This window comes from Delphinus delphis, chromosome 8 (assembly GCF_949987515.2).
Source record: "Delphinus delphis chromosome 8, mDelDel1.2, whole genome shotgun sequence".
Lineage (NCBI taxonomy): Eukaryota > Metazoa > Chordata > Mammalia > Artiodactyla > Delphinidae > Delphinus > Delphinus delphis.
In genome coordinates this window covers 9726273-9740871 of record NC_082690.1, presented here as the reverse complement: position 1 = coordinate 9740871, position 14599 = coordinate 9726273, and the positions used below count along the sequence as shown (strand labels likewise).

At 39.8% G+C, this 14599-nt stretch overlaps 1 protein-coding gene and 1 non-coding gene across 2 annotated transcripts in view; both read right to left on the bottom strand.

Moving 5' to 3' along the window:
- CDON (cell adhesion associated, oncogene regulated) overlaps window positions 1-14599 on the bottom strand; it is a 100636-nt gene that overhangs the window by 30949 nt on the left and 55088 nt on the right. Inside the window, exons 9-14 of the mRNA XM_060017101.1 lie at window positions 12287-12576; window positions 10510-10684; window positions 8275-8403; window positions 4699-4902; window positions 2948-3129; window positions 2358-2463 (exon numbers count right to left, since the gene is read on the bottom strand). Of these exons, the coding sequence (XP_059873084.1) occupies window positions 2358-2463; window positions 2948-3129; window positions 4699-4902; window positions 8275-8403; window positions 10510-10684; window positions 12287-12576 (1086 nt within the window). The remainder of the gene's footprint in view (window positions 1-2357; window positions 2464-2947; window positions 3130-4698; window positions 4903-8274; window positions 8404-10509; window positions 10685-12286; window positions 12577-14599) is intronic.
- On the bottom strand, window positions 1603-1675 carry TRNAA-UGC (transfer RNA alanine (anticodon UGC)). The gene has a single exon. It is a non-coding gene; the product is annotated as a tRNA-Ala (tRNA).

The window sequence follows — 14599 nt, the reverse complement described above, 5'->3', positions numbered from 1 at the left end:
AGAGCCTCACCTGCCTAACCCAGATAAACTAAAATGAAGACCGAGCCAGGACTAAAGTGCAGATCAGTCACTAACCATTCTTTCCATTTCGTTTTTTAAACAGCTTTTTTATGAAGTAAAATATGCCTATGGAAAAGTACCCATCACTGTACAGCTGAATGTTCACGAGCAGAACACAGCCATGGGACCAGCACCCAGGTGAAGAGAGAGAGGGCTCCTGGCTCCCCCATCCCCATCATGCTTCCTCCCGCCACTGCTCCCTCAAGGCAGCTACTATCTCAACTTCACAGAATCCTTTTGCCACTAACAATGATCTTTCCACATTTCCCCAATTCTTAACGTCTAAAGCAGATTTGGAGGACTCGTTTCTTTCCTACTTTTCCAGATTAAGAAGAGAAACAATCACTCTTTCATTCAAAAACTATGCTGGGTATTAAAACTTAGACAATAAATTTTTCATCATATTACAAAAGTAATTCCATTGGATAAACAGTAAAAGGAATGCTGCGATATTTCAAGAAATGTGATGGTGCATATTAAAAGTAATTTATTATAAGACTACTTGTAACAAAAAACTATGTGGCAGTATTTGACGTCAAGAATTCAGAGGAAAGAAACCTTGGCCTGGGACGATTTTCTGACACAATCCATTAGGAGATTAATATTTCAAAAAAGAAGAATCTTGGAGTGAAAAAAAGACCTTGGAAGAAGCTTTCCTCCCAAACTAAGAATCCCTTCCAAGATATCACTGAGAAACAGGCACCCAGCTTCTACTGAACACCTCCCGAATTAGGGAGCTTATTATTTTGTGAGAGAACCATGTTAAAAATGCAGTATTGGAGGGTTCTTCTTCAAAAAATTCCCTTGTAGCCCCCCTCTCCCACCCCAACAGGTTGAGTTCCTCTTAAACATCCTAGTCCTTAAATACTTGGAGACAGCTGTCCTGTTGCTGGTTCGTCGTCTTTTTTCCAGTCTGATCATTCCCAGACACTCCACTGTTCTTTCTGGACTCCAAGCATTCATTCATTCCTTCATTCAATAAACACCAAACATCTCATCGCTGTAGGACCTGGGACACAGCTGTGGGAAAGAAGGCCCTTTGCCCACAAGGAGGTTAACATTTAGTGGGGGAGACAAACTTTAAGCAAATAATTCCGTACACACACACATACACACAACTAAACTAGGATAAACTGTATGAAGTGAACACAAAGCGCATGGTTAGAAATCACAAGGGCATCTCCTGTCAACGGGAGGGGGTTCTCTGAGCAAGGAACATTCAAGCACACAACAGACAGAAGTGGAGGTCCTAGATGAAGCCTTGGGGGAGGTAGCTGGAACTGCCGTGTGTCAAGGTCCCGAGGCAGGAAAGATCTTGGTGCACACGAGGAGACAGAAAGAAGGCCCATGCGTGATGGAAGACACGGTGAGAAAGGGAGAGTGCGTGACACATAGTAGAGGTGAGGCAGGCGCCAGCCAGACCGCGTGCGGCCCTCAGACCACAGGCAAAGTTCCAGATTATATTTTCTTTTTCTTTCTTTCTTTTTTTAAAATTAATTAGTTAATTATTTTTATTTTTGGTTGTGCAGTGCAGCTTGTGGATTCCCCAACCAGGGGTTGAACCTGGGCCCTTGGCAGTGCAAGTGCAGAGTCCTAACCACTGGACCACCAGGGAAGTCCCTGGATTATATTTTAAATGTAGTCAAAAGGCAGTTTCAACAGGCTTTGTGCTCTCAGCTGTTTTCTTCTCTACATATATTCAACTTCTCAGCATCTCTAAAAATGGGTAACACGCTCAAGATGTGATTTTCTAGGACAGACTTCAATGGAACTGTTGCCTGAGACATTCTTTTTTTTAATATAGCTAGAAGTTGTAATTGATTTTTATATTCAGGCCACTATTCATTTAAACAAAACAGAAAAATTTTTTTCAGACGAACTACTGACAAATCATATCTCCCCCACTCTTTCGTAACTGACTGTTTCTTTAAGCAAATGTAAGACGGTATATATACAGTTGACCCTTGACAACGTGGGTCCACTTTTACACAGATACTCCATAGTAAATGCTACACTACTACACAGCCTGTGGTGGGTCGAACCTGCAGATGTGGAGGAACCCTGGATAGGGAGGGCCGACTGTAAGTTATACGAGGATTAACGCCCCCATGCTTCAAGGGTCCACTGCACTAAATTGGAAAAATTATCTTTCTGTGGGAAAAATTCAAAGTAATAGTACATATACCATTGCATTTTTTTACTCTATCTTAACCTGGGATAATGTTTTTCATAATATTTATAAACCCTCTCCCTCCAAAGCTCCTTTATTAGGACTCCCACTTGTCCTTGTAACTTACCTTCTACAATATCCCTCTTGTAATCACTGTCATTGTCACTATCTGTTGGCCGGTAATAGATATAAAATCCTTGAATGGGAGTGTTATTGTTACTTGATGGAATGTACTAGAAAAGAGAAGCAAAGACTTGTCAAAGACAAAAATAAATGTAACTTCCACATCCATTAAGATTTATTTATCTGTGTGGCAATATTTTTTTAGCTTCATTTTGCAAACATCCTTGATGGCCATTTTAAATTTAATTTAAAGGTATTCAGAGGTATTAAGAGCATTTTAGCTTACTGCAGGGCTAAACAAAAATAAAGCAATATATCTCACCAGGTTCAAAGACATAAAAGTACATTGGGTTCCAAAGGAATAAAACGTGAAAAGGCGATTAAGTTAACACTTGGATGAGAGCTGAGGAGACAATCATTTTATTTTTAAACCTGGCCCCTTATAACATGTGCTCTTACACAAATATCTGTGCCCTTCAATTTCCCCTTACTTGAAAGTTCAAAAATTTGCCGTTCATAGTATTGTGTCACAAGATATTAAATTAACATGGCCAAATCAGAAACTCTTCTCATTAGAGAAGATGTTTTACTTACCGTCCACTTGAGCATGATCTGAGTATCACTGACAGCTTCTGTGTATGCAATGTGAGGTCCAGTTATTGGACGGTTAGAAAAACGATTGGGGAACCCAGCCACCTGATAAGGACGAGAGGCCGAACTCCGAAAACTCTCACCATAATGGTTGACAGCAATGACCCTAAATTTGTATGTTGAACCTTTTGGCGGGGGGGAAGAAAACCATAATTTTTTTAAAGCTATAATAAGACATCTGAAAGGACAATATTCAAAATACGACAATTGTGCTTAAGTATCTCTCTACAATAACAACAACATCCTCGAAAGCCTAGATGGTGAATAGATTTCAACACAGTTGCCAACTCCTATTCACTGGTATTGCATGTGTTCACTGAGTGTGTTCAAGATTACAAGACCTTATTGGGAGTCACTGGGAGAGACGGATGATGTCCGTCATGGAACGGGGCAGGGAGAAAATGGGAAAGAGCACGTTACTCTTTCAACATCCTGTTCTAAAGTCATACCCATCAAATACAGGACTAGCTGGTGTATCTGTGCTCAAAACTAGGTTCTTTTCCCTTTGAAAGAAACAACTGAAGCGAAGTTTAATACGGTGAATACGTTTGTGAAGAGGCACTGTGTGGGTGATAGCAGATGTCACTCTGCTCCCGCTAATAATAGGATAAGGGGAGCAGATTTAAGCTACAACAGAAGGTATCTGTTTGGATTAGATATTAAGAACTTAAAAAAACCTCTAAGGATTGTGAGTTTCTGAAAATCTGAATCTAAAGAATAAATTAGACTCCTAAAGCAAGTTGCCTAAAAGCTCAAAAATAACCCCTGGGCATCTGAAGACAGTCTTTTCTGTCTGCAAAATGTTCCTTAGCTTTGCCCATATTTAAAACTGCCATCTTCTCCCAACTGTACCTACATGTTCCTGGGCTCGTCATGTTGCCTGTTTAGACAAACACAGGTATTTGCTACTAAAGTACATTTAAAAGTCCATCAACAAAAATGGTCATGAAACCTAAACAAATAAAAGTAAAGAAAGTTGACTTGTGATTACTGCTTTTCTCTTTTACAGTTTAATTTCTTTCATACACTGGGGAGGCTGGGGGAATCCCCTGCTGCTGAAACAAAACTTACAGAACAAAGAGGTGTTAGTGTTGTCTCGTCTTCATTGCTTCAAATAAAGCAATGGGTCTAACCATGCTCAGATGTATCATCAGATCGATTTTAGTCAAATAAGCAATTCTTCTCTTAAAATATTCATTCACAGCAAAACAGACACACACACACACACACACAAACACACACACATACAAAGATGTCACCACAACACTGTTTCTATTTATCCACAGTTAGAAATAATCTAAAGCCCAGAAATGATGAATGGTTAAGAAAATCATGGTGTACTTACTTGGTAGATACACAGTTATTAAAAATTGAGTTTCTGAAGAATTGTTAATGATATTGGAAAATGCATATGATATAATATAGAGGAAAGGGGTCACAAGATAATATTTATGGCACGATCCTGGTTTGTATTAGAAAGGAAAAAAGACTAGAAAGAAATACAAGAAAATATAAACAATGGTTATCTCTGGATGGGTGGGTTTCAGGTGACTATTCTCTTTTTATATTTTATTTTCAAATTTTTATACAATAAGCTCATATTACTTTAACAATTAGAAGAATATGAGATTATTAAGAATTTGCATCTAAAGTCAGCACTGATAGTTTAAAAGAAAATGTTTGCATATTACTACCTGGCTCTAAACTACGCACTTCCACAGAGAGTTTGGAAGGAGGAATGTCTTCAGCTGCCACCAGCCAATCGCTAGTCCGCATCCGTTTATATTCGACCTTGAAGGCAGTGATTGGAGACCCCCCATTTGCCCGAGGAATCCAAGTGACATAGACGGACGTCTCTGATGCAGTGGAGATAGTGGGCCGATCAGGTGCCTCTGGGACTGGAAATGGAAACATTCATTTCAATAACCCGCGGCAGCAGAGACAAGAATGACTCAAATGGACTGCAAGGGATAAATCCCAAACATCATTGTCTTAACGGCTCTTCACCAAACTTCTTTCCAGAGTTAACAGTATTATGACTACCCTCCAGTCCTCTGTTAAAAGCTAATGGGCAATGAAATCTCCAAGTACAGCACAGAAGGAAGGAAGAGTGAAATAATTTATTAATTTTTTTTTTGTGTGTGTGGCACGCGGGCCTCTCCCACTGCGCCACCAGGGAAGCCCCAAAATTTATAAATTTGATAATTAGCTCTGAAACACTGAAAGTTAATGAGTATGATCATTATGACCATGCTATCTTGGATTCCTGGCTAAAACAGTGAAGACGTCATTATTACCTGGTGCTTCAAGTCTGACTGTGGTTAAAATTTATGGCAAATTTTCAAAATGATGTGTGACTTAAATGTTTTTCTTTACCCATCCAAGCTGCAGAAAACATATTCAGCAAACGGTCCACAGATTATTATATTAGCTATTACTATGGTAGCCTATCAACAATCAGTAATGTAGCTCTTACTTTTGTGGGAATGCTACTCCAAAAAACAGACTGCTAGCAGTAAATAGGGATAAAACTTAACCAATAATATCAATACTAATAAAAATGGGAGGAGAGAAAGCAGGAAGGCAGGATGCGCAGTTAAGTAACGAGACAAGTGCTATCAGGAAACTGGTAATCCACGTGCTCACGCACATGACCTTGTAGAAAAAGGGGGTCAGAGGACTAATGTCTGGCGGTTTTTGGTTAGCACTGCCGAGGGGAGGGTATGTCCTAGTCCCCAAATGGGAAGGTTTCCATTCTGTGGCAGGTGGAAACCTCAGCAGTGAGTTCATCAGTCATTTAAACCGTGTACCTCACACTTCTTGCTGACCAAGCAATCTTGTGGTTATAAGGGGCTTCCCATTTGGTTCCTAAAGGAAAGGATGCAGATAGAAACAATCTGGTCTGTATGACAGTTACATTAAACTGCCCATTTCAGTTTACATTAATCACCTGTGAATTTTGTAAGCGTGAGCTGGTTCTCAAGAGACCAACGCTCCTTTGGCATGCTAACAATCAAGTTTCTAGAGCTAAAACAAGGAGGACCAACTCTGGGCCATGGTTACATTACTCTGGTGAATTACTCAGGGAGCCCTGTCTCTGTCCAGCCTGGGCCTGGCCTCAAGCAACAACCCTCTGTCTCAACACCTCTTCAATCTGACTACCAATACACAAGAACAAAATAATGTTGCATATGGTACCTGCATGGAGAACACTGTGGCATTTTAAAAATAAACTGCTTAATGGATAAAAAGAGGAAGATATTCAAAGCAGGCAACTTGGCATGATACTTACTGTATTCCTTTCAAGTTAGAAAGCAATGGAAACAGAATGAATAGAAGTGTTAGTGAATCTCTTTTTTTTTAATACCAGATAACCAAACAACTTCCTACGTTGATTCACGTGAGGTTAAAACTCATCGAAGAATACCACAGACCAAACAGAAAAAGAAAGTTATTAGGGGAAAATCTCTACTGAGGAGAATATCGTCAATACCTAAAAGAAATAGTGTGTGACTGTTAGGAGAGAGAAGAAAGAATACTGCTCTTGGCGTTCAAATATCTGACTGTGAACAGCAGTTCCACCACTTTCTGGATGGTGCATGACCATGACCTTTCTGGATGACCTTAGGCATAACCCCCTTGAGAGTCTCAGTGTCCTCATTTGTAAAGCAGTTATGCTACCTTCCTCACAGGGAGGTTGTGAAGATTAAATAAATCACTTCTTTATGGTTATCTCTGCTTGGATAACTCCAAACTCATGATTTCCAGAACAGAATCCACCAACTTCACCTAAAGATTCTTATTACCTATCTTGGTAAATGGTCCAAGTTGCCCAAGCCCAAGGCACCATAGTTCTTCCTCTCATTCAGTGTAGATTCAACTCCCTTTATCTCTCACCCGTGTCCTCCTTCTCCACTCACACTGCCACTATCTTTATTTCTAAGCCTTACCTGCTGCCACTCCTCCTACCCCGTCTCTAAAATCCTTCAGGCTACTTTATAGCTTCTGGGGAAAGACTAAGTTTTTAAGTACATCATATACGGCACCCACCCACCTCCCCACTGTAGCATCACTTCACACAGCAACCAGTCACGCTCAATAAAATCTCTGAATCTCTAAATGAAATAGAACATGTCATTCATCTGTCTCTGCACAAGGAGGGGTCTCTGCCTAGAACTCCTTCTCCTATTTCTTCATCCAGCGGTAACATTCTTATCTTTGAGGCTTAGATCAGGACGCCTCTCATCATCACTGGGCCTCCTTCCTACCAAGTGAGTGATTTAGATATTTCTCTTTTGACCTCACAACAACAAGGGTGGAATCAAAATCACTGTTATGGGTTAATTTGTCTGTCTTCCCTACTATATTGGTATTGGTTTAATTGTCTGTAACATCCACTATACTGTAAACTTCTCCAAGTGCAAGACTTATTTTATTTCTGCTGCTCCAGCATTTAGTACAATGTGTTAAGTCATAAGGTTTTTGTTCTTCCGATGTCAGTTTTATACCTATGACGTTGACACTCCTATCTCTGCTTAAGGAAGCAGAAAGGTTCCTCAGAAGTAAAAGGACTCAAGAAAAAGCAGCTCATGATATTGAAGAAGCAGAGGTGCTCCAGAAGGGTGTTCAAATGTTGTGGCTTGCTTTTGTCTGAAACCAATGCATGGAAGACTATAAAAATAGGGAAGAGAAGCTTGAAAATTCTTAGAGCTCAGCAATAAAATGTTAAGCCTTCCCTAGATCACGAAAAGCACATTATGTTGTAACAGTAGAATTCATGTGTGATTAAGTACTAAAAAGAAGTCTTTTGAAAATTCTACTGCTATGGCATCTAAAAACCGTAAGATATAACAATAATGCTGAGTATGCCATGTAGTCCATTCAATTAAAAAAACTAAATCTTACTCTAGGTACCATCATACGTTTTGACAAATCATTTTTTTTAAAAAGAGTCAGATGTTCAGAGTTCAAATGTAAATTTGGTTTCCTTGCCAAGAGGAGACAGAAAAATTCCTTTTGTGAGTTATAAAAACTTAGTACCATAACATTTTGAATTTGAGTTTAAATACAAACCATTTGTACTGGGTTACCAAGATCTGAATATAGGACATTTAAAAAATGGTTGAAATAGAACTTAAAAGAGCTGCATGGTAGTATATAATCTGAATAGTAAACAAACACCCTGTGCCACTCCACCCCCAAATAATCTGAAACAGGTCAGTTACATCTGAAAACAAGCAAAATGAATAAATGAAGGGTCTTCTCTTTACCTCCACTGTGCCTGGAAGGATCTGTGAGTATCACTCCAAAGTTGTCTGCAGCCTCTGAAACAACAGGGCGCTTAGGGATGCCGACAGGTGGAGAGGAGACCTGAGTGTTTTTGGATGATGTTGTTTTCTCTAGAAAGATATAATAATAATATAATATAAGCATCTATGTATAAATAAGAAAAGATACTATGAAACTCACCTGGCATATAGATATAAATATATAAACTTATCGTTACAGTGTCTAAAATTAAAACCTACATTGTAATTACTTAGCTAATATGAGGAATTAACTTTAAAAATTACTTTGGCTTTTTGTAGTACCTATAACTAAAATGTGTCTTTCTTCACCAGGCTAGCTTTAATTTACACATAGAGAAAATGACACAAGTGAAAAAGCCAAATGACTAGAGTGAAGGTTTTCAAACTATTCACTCATTTTTCTTTTTACTGTACATACTTCTTAATTCTGACACAGAAATTCATTATTTAAGAGCTTCTGTTAAGCTTCTTCACGAGAAAGCTGTCATGTTAAGTTTTAAAATTTCAAGAGGCAAAAAGTGAAATTGGGTGATTGTTTTAAAACTGAAATACATGCTTACTATTCAGTATTTGTAGGTCAGACTTTATAAACAACTAAGGACTAATTACGGAAGTTAACTCAAAATACATTTCAAATAAGAAATACTCATTATTTTTCAGGCCAGACTCACTAATTAGATGAAAGGGTCTTTTTCTTTTTCTTTTTTTTCGTTTTATTAATTAATTAATTTTTTTTGGCTCCACTGGGTCTTTGTTGCTGGGCGCGGGCTTTCTCTAGTTGCGGCGAGTGGGGGCTACTCTTTGTTGCGGTGTGTAGTGGCTTCTCTTGTTGTGCAGCACAGGCTCTAGGTGCGCAGGCTTCAGTAGTTGTGGCACACGAGTTCAGCAGCTGTGGCGCACAGGTTTAGTTGCTCCGTGGCATGTGGGATCTTCCCGGACCAGGGCTTGAACCTGTGTCTCCTGCATTGGCAGGTGGATTCTTAACCACTGCACCAGCAGGGAAGTCCCAAAGGATCTTTTTCAAAAGCCAATAGACAATTTCTTCTCAATCATCAGAACTCCTTTTTAATACTGTGCCACCCTAAGAATACTCCTCTCTCCAGTTCCCATCTCTGCTCACTGAAGTCTTTTTGTTCATTTATGGCCAACCTGCAATGGCATCTTTTCAATCAAGCTACCCTCACAAGCTACCCCACAGAAAGACTATCCTCTGGCACCTTCTCTGTAAGTCTTTCCTAGTCCTTGTCAGATCTGGTTTCTCTCCCTATTCCCTTGCCCTCCTCCAGTCTATCCTTACCCTACAGCCAGTATGTCCCATTGAAACACACAACAGATTGTGTCACAACTCTGCTCAAAACCCTCCAAAGCTTCTGGCTCACTCAGGTTCAAAGTCAGTGTCCTTGCAGGGTGGACAACGTACTTAGTGCTTTGGCCACTCTGCCAATTCCCTGAGCGTTCTCCCCTCCCCACGTACTTTACTCCCATCACTACGGCCCCTCAGTGTTCCTAGGGCACACCAAGTACACCCACCCCAGGGCCTTTGCACATGCTATCCTCTCTACTGGGATGTTCTTGCCCTAGATACCCACATGGTTTTCACGCACCTCCTTTAAGTTCTGCTCTGCTCTCAACTATTCATTGAGGAGTTCTCTGGCCACCTGCTCAAATTGTGACAACTGCTATCTCATACACTTCCTATACTATACCCATCCCTTAATTTATTTCTCTTGCTAACACTCACCACCTACTAATGTTCTTATCACGTATCTCTCCCAACTAGAATGGAAGCTCCATGAGGGCAAAGGAGTATTGTCTATTTTGTTTATTGCCTGGCACAGAGAAGCCATTCAGTAAACATTAGCTGAACTGAAATTTTGCCTTGAGTTGGTATTTATGCATATATGTTACCTTTCTTAACAAAGCAGAAGCTCCATTAGGATGGATCTTGTCTTGATCATCTTCATCTTCCCTGCGTCACCTACCCTACTGTCTTACCTATAACAAGCCCTCAAAAATATCTGTGAAATACTGGATGGAATAGAAGAATACAACCATCCAAACGTGGCTTCGAAAGTTACTATAAAAGGTTTATTTAGTAGCACTATAAACAAGAATCTCTACTACCCCAAAAGACACTTATTATTAAAGTGACATCAAGACAGCCAACTCCTTCCATTTAAGGAAGATTATATTCACCTTTGCTGGTTCGGAAGGTGAGCATGGCAGGCTGTCCTTCACCTGCTGCACTCCTTGCCACCATCAAAACTTCGTAGAGACTCGACGGCTCCAGTTCCGTTAAATGGAGCTCATTTTCACTTCCTGGGACTCGAACTGTGTGCCATCTTCCCACCACGCCAACACCACCTTCCAGCTACTCAAGGGAAAATAAGGCATTTTTTAAAAAAAACGAGATACAGGGCAGAAGAATCTTCCATTCCAACTAGATAAAAACTAGAAATCATTCAATTCCAGATGAATTTTGGGAAGTAATACACTATCAAAAGTGAAAGAGATGTAACACCTCTCCACATTAAGAAATAGAAGGAGCCCTATAGCAAGAACTTAGGGATTCTCACTGTGAAAAGATTCCTGCTCCATTAGCTGCCACTAACTTACGGCCTCAAGCAAGTTATTTGATCACCCAGTTTGTTTCCTTTTCTTATAATGGAAACAATGCTCCTTTCTTACTGGGCTAATGGGAGAATTAAATAAGTATACAATAACATGTATTAATGATAGTATATATTATGCATGATATATGATAAATCAAAATATATATTATGTATGTCTATAAATTATATAATTATTCATTATATATTTCCAACAGTCTTGCTTCATGTCTTGACACTGTTCAATGTGAGCTCGAGGAAACAGAAAGAGATCCAATCCGTTGGGTCTCGATTAATGGAACCAAGAGCCAACATTACATGGGAAGTTTCACGTGGATAAGAATACAAGTGAAACTATCCGCATCTAGAACCATCAGGTTACAAACGGTGAATAAACTCTCAAATATCACCATGTTAATTTTTCCAGATATTAAAAATATTACTATAAGGGGAGGGATGGAGTGGGAGGCTAGGCTAGGGTTAGCAGATGTAAGCTTTTATATACAGGATGGATAAACAACAAGGTCCTACTGCATAGCACAGAGAACTATATCCAATATCCTGTGATAAGCCATAATGGAAAAGAATATGAAAAAAAGGATGTATCTATAGGTATAACTGAATCACTTTGCTGTACAGCAGTAATTAACACAACATTGTAAATCAACTATACTTCAATAAAAAAATACCTAAAGAAAAAATATTACTGTTAAATGATGGATACCAAAATGTCTTGAACATAGAAAATTATTTTAAATATGAGTGCATCTCCTCCCATTTCATTTAGTCTCATTAAACAAAGAGGGGAGATTTTTTTTCATTTTGCTTTAATAGAAGACTGTGGATGAAAAACATCATCTGAAAAATCAACTGAGACAATCAAGGTTCATCATAATAAATGACCAAACAATGTAAGGTTTTAATACAATTAAGAAGAGAACTTGAAATGAAAACATTTGTCAGAGATTATAAGGGACAACTTTGTTCAAACAGTTGTTTCTAATAAGAAACTGCTTTTTTACTAAATAAACTGCATTCTGCCATCTCAGAGGGGGAAGGAATTACTTTTTAAAAATTGGTTTATAGAATTTTATACCCAAGGGATTAAAATATTTGATTAAAAATGTCTAGAAGCTACTGGGTTCTTAGAATCCCAATTTGAGGGGAAATTATTTGTACTTCATTCTTACTGCTTTTATAAGACTGGTAAATCCAGCATGATTGCTGGCATTTCTCTCCCAAACTCATCATTCTGGGACACTCCTGTTTCCTGCCACTCCACAAATGTGAAAGATAATAAGCATGTGTTATACACAGGATGTGAAGGTGTGGGAAGGGAAAGATGATAAATGAGAAGACATTACCTTTCGATACTTCACAAAATAGGCGTTGATGGGCAGCCCGCCATCCTTCCCCGCCCTCCAGACCAGGTTGTACGTATCTGGTGTGTGCGTCTGTGGGGGGCTCAGAATGATGGGGGCATCGGGGACAGAGGCACCACTAGCATTTTTCTCTGATGATGATTCTGTAGCCCTGGAATGTTCCTTCAATGGAAATGAGCTCAATAGTCCAGTTTCTGAACCATCACTTTTATCATTCTGAGTGGGATCAGAAGGTGTGACTATTTCTGCTTTTGTATTTGTTTCAAAAGGAACTGCAGAGAAAGGGAGAAAGAAAAAGAGGACATAGAAGAAATTCATTATTTCAGGGTCTCTCATACAGTGATCTAACACACTGTCAGCACGGTTTGAGCCCTAGAAGTTAAAGTAGGTAACATTTCAATTTATGATTCATGGAAACATCTAATCTCCAGTAGCCATCTCTTATTCATGAAGGAGCAAATTAATTGTCTGAAAAATCAGTTCTATGATGCAGGAGTTTAGTAGCTGAAAGGATGCCATTCTTCCTTGCTCGACACCAGCATTCCCTCTTTTACAACAGCAATTTGCTAGTGTAACCTCAGAAGATTTTAAGTTGGAGAACAACTTTAACTCTAGTTGGTAAACGAAACACAATGAGTAATGCATTCCCTTGGGAAAAAAGTAAAATAAATAGTAAAGAAAAGGTCAAGAGTCAGGCTATTACCTACTGGGTAGCTAGTCTCCAAAGATATCTCAATATTCACACCCTTGAGCAGTCCCCTCCCACGCTGAATCCCAGCTGCCCTGTGACTCGTTTTAACCGACGCCAGGCCCAAGAGAGGCTGCCCTCTTCCAGGCTTAAGCTTTAAGAAGGCCTGGCACCCCTACTGTAGTGCTGCCACATACAGATAGATGCCCAAGCTAGCTGTGGAGAGGGGTGATGGGGGGGGAGGGAGAGGGGGAGAGGGGGAGGGAGGGAGAGGGAGGGGACGTGGGTGAGCACGTATGGTGAGGAGAGAGCAATTTATGAAAACAAACTTCCAGCACAATAAAACCCGAGGGTTGACAGCCTAGTTCCTCTAAAGCACTATTAATACTGGCAATGAAAAGTCTCCTACTTTTGTGGAGGAAGGGAGCTGAGGAAACAACGGCAGAGTTTCTTTTCCACAATGAAGTCGGATTCCTGGTGAAAGGTGGGAGTGTATTAGGAGAGCTACTGCAGTTTCACAGAGAACCGACCGAAAAACAGGACTAACAGTGGCAGGTCGGGTCTCTGGTTCTCTGTTTGTTTGAAAGAGAGAAAAGGTGTCCCAGAAGCGTCCTCCGTCAAAGAAAACAAGAAGCTAGTGGGAAAATAATAGAGAAGAAAACTAATTAAGGTCACTGAGACAGCTTCCAAGTACTGCTCCTGGAACAGCCGTGTTTATCTAGTGAGTCAGAATGTGGGCTGGATGTGAAGGGTGTGGTGGAGAGCCTGTTAATGAAGAGATGGACTCTAGCAAGTAGAGGCAATTAGCTGTGGCTTAGGGCAGTGGACAAGGACCTTTTTATCATTAGTGTTTCATGGATCCTCTGGGCAGGTCACCACCGGGAAGTGGTATTTGGCTGTAGGAGCGTTTGAATACCACACGCCTCAGTTTATACAGAGGCGTGAGAAAAAATGTTATGCTACAGCCTGTGTCTAGTGCAGAAGTATCAAAATTCCACTTGTGTTCAGGCTGCAATGAGACTTTTCCATAGCTTTTATCAAAAAGGGGATTCAATTAATTTTCTTCTACCATTCCGGATAACAGAATTTGAGCACTCACAGATACTAGATACAATTCATAAGGCCTTCACAGTACTTTCCAAAGGTTCTTCACATACATGATCTCAAGTTATCTTCAGAATAACTCTGTGAAATGGTCAGGAGAGACATCTAGCATTTTTTAAGGTAGAATGTTTTTTGAATTGGAAAACAGATTGATAAAACTCTGGCTTTCTAAGTACTATAACTATGGTAATGTCTATGAATTAATGACTCTGAGTTGAAACCAGTTCAACAGGGAACGGAACCAGATCTGCCAAAGTTGTTCCCACTGTGACCACTCAAACCAGCAACCCCACCCTAAACTATTTAGGACCCCAGGCCAACTCCCATTATAGTTTTGAAAAGTTACAACTCACTCTACAAATATTTGTACATCCAGGACCTCAAAAACCCAAGGTCTCTGGAAAGAAAAAAAGGTGGGGGAGAGAGTCATCTTGCTTACCCCCCCTTCATAACAAATAAAGTAAAGGCTGCCAGCATGCTAGAATTTAATAATAAGCTCAGAT